Source organism: Podarcis bocagei (assembly GCF_964188305.1).
Source record: "Podarcis bocagei genome assembly, chromosome: 10".
NCBI lineage: Eukaryota > Metazoa > Chordata > Lepidosauria > Squamata > Lacertidae > Podarcis > Podarcis bocagei.
Window position 1 is genome coordinate 8,399,702 of NC_138135.1, and position 6,722 is coordinate 8,406,423.

General features: G+C 49.0%; 1 protein-coding gene and 1 long non-coding RNA gene across 2 annotated transcripts in view; one reads left to right on the plus strand and one right to left on the minus strand.

Annotated features, from left to right (window-relative positions):
• The window catches only part of GDI2 (GDP dissociation inhibitor 2), a 30,835-nt gene extending 27,699 nt beyond the window's left edge, over positions 1 to 3,136 (minus strand). The window contains exon 1 of the mRNA XM_081210431.1: positions 2,920 to 3,136. Coding sequence (XP_081066557.1) covers positions 2,920 to 2,964 — 45 coding nt within the window. The 5' untranslated portion in view covers positions 2,965 to 3,136. The remainder of the gene's footprint in view (positions 1 to 2,919) is intronic.
• LOC308595942 overlaps positions 1 to 6,722 on the plus strand; it is a 132,432-nt gene that overhangs the window by 103,873 nt on the left and 21,837 nt on the right. The window lies entirely within an intron of this gene.

The window sequence follows — 6,722 nt, forward strand, 5'->3', positions numbered from 1 at the left end:
AGAGACAAGGGCAAGAAATTAAAAATGCCACTTGGAGGGCAAAAGGGCGCCAGTAAGAATGTGACAAAATATACCATATTTTTTGCTCTATAAGACGCACTTTTTCCCTCCTAAAAAGTAAGGGGGAATGTGTGTGCGTCTTATGGAGTGAATGCAGGCTGCACAGCTATCCCAGAAGCGAGAACAGCAAGAGGGATTGCTGCTTTCACTGCGCAGCGATCCCTCTTGCTGTTCTGGCTTCTGAGATTCAGAATATTTTTTTTCTTGTTTTCCTCCTCCAAAAACTAGGTGCATCTTGTGGTCTGGTGCATCTTATGGAGCGAAAAATACGGTAATCAGTGCCCTGAAGAAAGGGTCATGGGACAGGTGAGTTTGAAGAGACACATGTACAAGGTAAGTGGGAGGTGATGGGGCTGAATTGAGAGATTTCATTTCAGGGAAGCACTGTTACCAAAGATGCCTGGGAAAAAGGATGGAGACAAAACTGGCAAGAGCAATATGGGGTGGCGAATCAGAGGGGCAGTGGAGTGACACTTGCAGAACATGGCACTGCTGACAAATAAAGGGGACGTCACTACTACTAAGACTGGTAGAGGAAGAATGCCAGGTAGAAAGGTTAAGGGGTACAATGGCTAGGTGCTCTTTGCTGAATAAAGATGCACGGCAGGTGTACTCACATAGCACCTAGTTAGCTTATGGATCTCACTGCCACAAAATGGCATCAGCTTAAACAGTATTAGACATGAAGGCCTATCAACAGCTACGGATCAGGAAGACAATGTGGAGCTTCCACACTCGGAGGCAGTAGGTTTCTGCTGAAAGAAACACCAGGAAAGGATTATTGCACTCGGATCCTGCTTGCAGGCTTCCCAAGATGCATCTGGTTGGCTACAGTGAGAAACAGGATGCTGGGCCTTTAGTTGAAGAGCAATTCTTCATGGGTGGCTACAGCCAAGGGCAAAGGGACCCCTGACCATTAGGTCCAGTTGCTGATGACTCTGGGGTTGCGGCGCTCATCTCACTTTACTGGCCGAGGGAGCTTCCGGGTCATGTGGCCAGCATAACTAAGTCGTTTCTGGCAAACCAGAGCAGAGCACGGAAACACCGTTTACCTTCCTGCCAGAGCGACACCTATCTACTTGCACTTTGCTGTGCTTTCAAACTGCTAGGTTGGCAGGAGCAGGGACCGAGCAACAGGAGCTCACCCCGTCGTGGGGATTCGAACCGCCGACCTTCTGATCGGCATGTCCTAGGCTCTGTGGTTTGACCCACAGCACCAAAAACCAAGGGTGCCTGATGTCCATGAGGGACTGGCAGAGTGGAAGGGAGGGAGGCCAACAGTAGGTGGAGCCAGAGATAATGAAGAGGCGGAGCCTAGTGATTCTGGTTTGGTCCCTGTTGAATTCTACAAAGGCAACACTGTGACTAAAGAGGAGGAAGCTAACAGTCAGTGAGTGGGCTGGATGCCAGTAAGACTACGAGCAGAATGAGGTCTGTGGGGCAGGCAGCGTCCCATTTGTGCTAATGGGCCAGCCCTTGGGGGGGGGGGGCAGGAGCAAAGGTAAGTGCCCCCAGAAGGGGAGAAGAGGGACATGCATGCAAAATGGGCAATGGGAGGATGGAAGCAGCACTGAGACGTGTGAGCTGAGTTATGATAGGACAAAAAAAAAATCAATACACCCAGAGAAAAGGAGGCCAGCGTGGAATCGTCAGGAGAGGAAAAAATGCATTAGGTTAAGGCAAAGGCAGCAGCGACCCCTAAGGAGAAACATGGGGCGGGGGGGAGAAAGAAGAAAAAGGAAGAGGGGCACAACAGTTAAGGTGGGGAGACTGAAGCTCTGAACAAAGATGGCACAGATTCAGCGAGAGGAGCAAATTAAGGCTTGGGATTTTGTTTTGTTTTTTAAAAAAAGAAAAATAAGGAGCAAAACCTGTAATGGAGGGAAATGGACTGAGACAGGGCAACCGCTGGAGGCGACCCCCACCCCCCAAAAAATAAAGCTCCCCTCAAAATGGACAAGCGGCTCTTTCTCCCCCCACCGACCCAAAAAATGCAAATGCCAAACACCCCAGAGAAGACAGCCCTGTACAGGGAAGCTTTTTTAAGTGTAACGTTTTATTCTGGGTTTTTTTTATACGTGCTGTAAGCCGCCCACAGTGACTGGGGCAACCCAGTTGGATGGGCGGAGTAGAAATAATAAAAGTATCGCGAGGAGAAAGAAGTTAAAAGGCGTGGAAGGAAATCGAGGGCGGCGGGGGGGGGGGGTACCTTTGGATTCAGTGACATTTGGCGGGCAGTACCAAAAAATAAAAACAAAAAGCCTCAAGAGTATTTCCTATGTAAAACCATTATATTATTAATTACTATTACATTTTAGTGTGTTTTTTATGTGCTGTAAGCCACCCAGAGCAGCTGGAGGAACCCAGCCAGGCGGATAGAAATAATAAAAATTATTACGATAATCTTTATTGTCATTGTCCCATACAGAACAACGGCATTTTAAAAATCCACATCAGACATTCAAAAACCCTGCTATCCCAGCCTGGTTAGCCCCCTGGAAACTCTGATACCCCATAATTAAATACAATATACTCCCATAAAGACCTTACGCTGCGTTTAAAATCAAAAATCGCATTTGGATAGAAACTTCAGGCGGCTGGTCCTAGTCTCCTATTGTCGTTATTTATTATTATTATTATTTTGTTTTTTCCTGCTGGGTGGGGGGGGAGAGAGAGAAGGAGACACGTCATAGGCCGCCTGGGTGAGGAATATATAAAATAAATGAGGGAGAAACCCGACCCAAAACCTGAGGTGAGTCGTGAGGAGGGAGGCGGGGAGGCCGCGAGGGGCGAGGAAGGGCGGAAGAAGGCGGCGAGGAGGGCGGCCTGTCGAGGAGGCCTCTCCCCGGCCCCGCTCACCGTCAGGCCGGTCCCCAGCACGATCACGTCGTACTCCTCGTTCATGGCTGCGGCGAAGAGGAGGAGGCGGCTGCGGCAGGAGCTGCTGAGGAGGCAGAAGGAGGGCGTCGTCGTCGCGCCCGCGGAGGCGGCCTCGGCTCCTCTCTCCCCGCGGAGGCGGCGCTGCTGCAGCAGGAGCGGCGGCGGCGGCGGCAGCGGCTGCTGAGGGGCCTGAGGGCGGCAGCAGCTTGCGGACGTCCAGGAGGAGGAGGAGCAGAAAATGGAGGCGCCGCCGCCGCCGCCGCCGGGAAGAGAGCGCGCCAGAGGGGCGGGGCCTGCGTCGTGGCGCGAGCCGGGTTGGCGGCGGCGCCGAGGGGAGGGCGGGGCCGGGGCGGGGCCTCCGCGGCCGCCCGAGGGGGAGGAGCCCCCCGGAGCCCCAATCTCCTCCATCGGAGAGGCGAGGGCGGGAAGGGAGGGGAGGGGGGCCGATGGCCGGAGAGGAAGCTCGGATTGGTCCGCAGACGCGAGGGAGGCGTCAGTCATCCGGATAGGCCCGCCCCTCGAGCGTCCTCATTCGCTGTAGGGGGGAAAGGGTGCGCCCCCTGTCGGGGGAAATCGGTGGTGGTCGCGCAGGCGCAGAGGCGCGGGAGAGGTCGCTTGCCCTTCGCCGGGCTTTCGCAGCAGAAAAGCGTGGCGGTTTTTTTTGTTTTGCAGTATTATTACTATCATTGTTGTTATGATCCTTGGGTGAAGGAAGGTTGTGGTTATTGTTATTGTTGTTGTTGTTGTTATTATTATTAATAATAATTTTTAATTTTTATTATTACATTGTTGTTATTATTTATTATTATTATTATTTATTGTTATTATTTATTGTTATTATTTTATTATTAAAACATTATTGATGTATGGAAGCGAGAGCTGGACCATAAAGAAGGCTGATCGTCAAAGAATTGATGCTTTTGAATTATGGTGCTGGAGGAGACTCTTGAGAGTCCCATGGACTGCAAGAAGATCAAACCTCTCCATTCTGAAGGAAATCAGCCCTGAGTGCTCACTGGAAGGACAGATCCTGAAGCTGAGGCTCCAAGACTTTGGCCACCTCAGGAGAAGAGAAGACTCCCTGGAAAAGACCCTGATGTTGGGAAAGATGGAGGGCGCAAGGAGAAGGGGACGACAGAGGTTTTTTGTCTTGCGAAGCAAGCCCATTGACGGATTAGCGGATTAGCGCTATTAGCGGCTTTTAGCGGCTTATCTGCTGATCGGATCAGCTGATAAGCGGATTAGCGGATTAGAAAAAGGGGGGGAAGGAAAAAACCCAGCAGGAACTCGCAAGAGATTGTCGTCTTGCGAAGCAAGCCCGTAGGAGATTCGTTTTGCGAAGCACCTCCAAAACGGAAAACTCTTTCGTCTAGCGAGTTTTCCGTCTTGCGAGGCAGTCGTCTTGCAGGGCACCACAGTACTGTAATTTAATTTATATGCTGGGAAAGAGGTTTGGGTGGAGCTCTCAGGGGAACTTTGCTGATTGATGCAGGATTCTCACCCAGAGCACCTCTTTCTTCCTTCTCAAGCTCCCCTCCTCCCCGCCCCATTCAGATTTCCTGTGCGCAGCTGGAAAGAAAGAAAAAAACTTGAGCACTGCTAACCTAACTGCCAACATTGAATGTAGACGTGCCTTCTTGCTCCAACTTGAGACACATGCCTGAAGCTTGTGTAATACTGTATACAGTGGTACCTCAGGTTACATACGCTTCAGGTTACATACGCTTCAGGTTACAGACTCCGCTAACCCAGAAATAGTACATAGAATCATAGAATCATAGAGTTGGAAGAGACCACAAGGGCCATCAAGTCCAACCCCTTGCCAAGCAGTACCTCAGGTTAAGAACTTTGCTTCAGGATGAGAACAGAAATCGTGCTCCGGCGGCGCAGCAGCAGCGGGAGGCCCCATTAGCTAAAGTGATGCTTCAAGTTAAGAACAGTTTCAGGTTAAGAACAGACCTCTGGAACGAATTAAGTACTTAACCCGAGATACCACTGTACAGCAATATGATTATGCCATAGTTATGGCTTTCCCCAAAGAGTCCTGGGGGTTGTAGTTTATTCAGGGTTCTGGGAGTTATTAAAGAGATTCTCAATTCCAGGGGTTAGCAAACTTTTTCAGCAGGCGGTCGGTCCACTGTCCCTCAAACCTTGTTGGGGGCCGGACTATATTTTTTTTAGGACGAATTCCTATGCCCCACAAATACCCATAGCTATCAACTTTTCCCTTTTCTTGCGAGGAATCCTATTCGGAATAAGGGAATTTCCCTTAAAAAAGGGGAAACATTGATCCATTCTGAAGGAAATCAGCCCTGAGTGCTCACTGGAAGGACAGATCCTGAAGCTGAGGCTCCAAGACTTTGGCCACCTCATGAGAAGAGAAGACTCCCTGGAAAAGACCCTGATGTTGGGAAAGATGGAGGGCACAAGGAGAAGGGGACGACAGAGGACAAGACGGTTGGACAGCGTTCTCGAAGCTGCTAACATAAGTTTGACCAAACTGCGGGAGGCAGTGGAAGACAGGAGTGCCTGGCGTGCTCTGGTCCAGGGGGTCACGAAGAGTCAGACACGACTAAACGACTAAACAACAACAACTTGGTTCTCGAACCTAATCCGTTCCGGGAGCCCGTTCGATTCCCACAACCGTTCAAAAAGCAAGGCGCAGCTTCCGATTGGCTGCAGGAACTTCCTGCACTCAATCAGAAGCAGCATCAGGTTTTTCGGCTTCCGGAAAACGTTCACAAACCGGAACACTTACTTCCGGGTTTGCGGGGTTCAGGAGCCGAAATGTACGAGTACCAAGGCGTTTGAGAACCGAGGTACGACTGCAATAATATTAAAATTCATATGCTGCCTTTCATCTAGGGATCTCAGGCTGGTTCATGACGTAAAAATGCAATCTATAGAACACAAAATACATACTAAAATAAGAACAAAAAGCAACCAGTAATTCCCTTCTCCCACAACACATTTAAAAGGGTATTGGATGTTGGAAGTTACAGGAATTATCAATAATCGAGGATGGCAGATGAAGATGATGGACTATGCGGAGATGGCCAAGCTGACTGGTAGAATCCTGAACCAAAAATTTCAAAGAGACTGGAGTGAATTTATTTGTTATATGAATAATTATTGCAAAAACGTGACGACATTAGCAGGACCGAAATAAATCCTGCGACGATCAACTGAGGTACTTTTCATGATCAGACAAAAAGAGACGATGCTAAATTTATTAAGATCAGAAAACTATAAAGTGCGAGTGTAATTACTGTATTTGATAATAGAAAACCAGATGGATTGTGGGACGTCCTGCGCTCGGCAGAGCAAAGACTATATAATGTTTGAAATGTAATGTTTGAAATGTTTTATAAAAATATAAAAAACTATATTTAAAAAATAAAAGGGTATTGGATGTTAACCAGCCGGAGGCCTGGCTGAAGAGGAACGTTCTTGCCTGGCGCCTATATGAAGGCGCTAGTTATAAAGCAGCAATGTGCATTCCTACTTTTAAAGCAGGAATACACAGAGTCTTTGTCTAGTAGATGTGGCACTGAGTGAACATGCCTGGATAGAGCAGAAGATCTGTACACTCAGAAGCGAAAGGGCAGCAGATGAACGCCGCCTTAGAGTGACAAATCTTTGGAAATGGACTGCCCTCGGGTGTGGTTTCTGACTAAGGCATCCGGCAGCCGTGTCACTTGAAATAAGAGCTTTGCAAAGAAAGCCAGCCCAACAATAATTTATATCCCGCCCATCTGGCTGGTTTTCCTCAGCAACCCTGG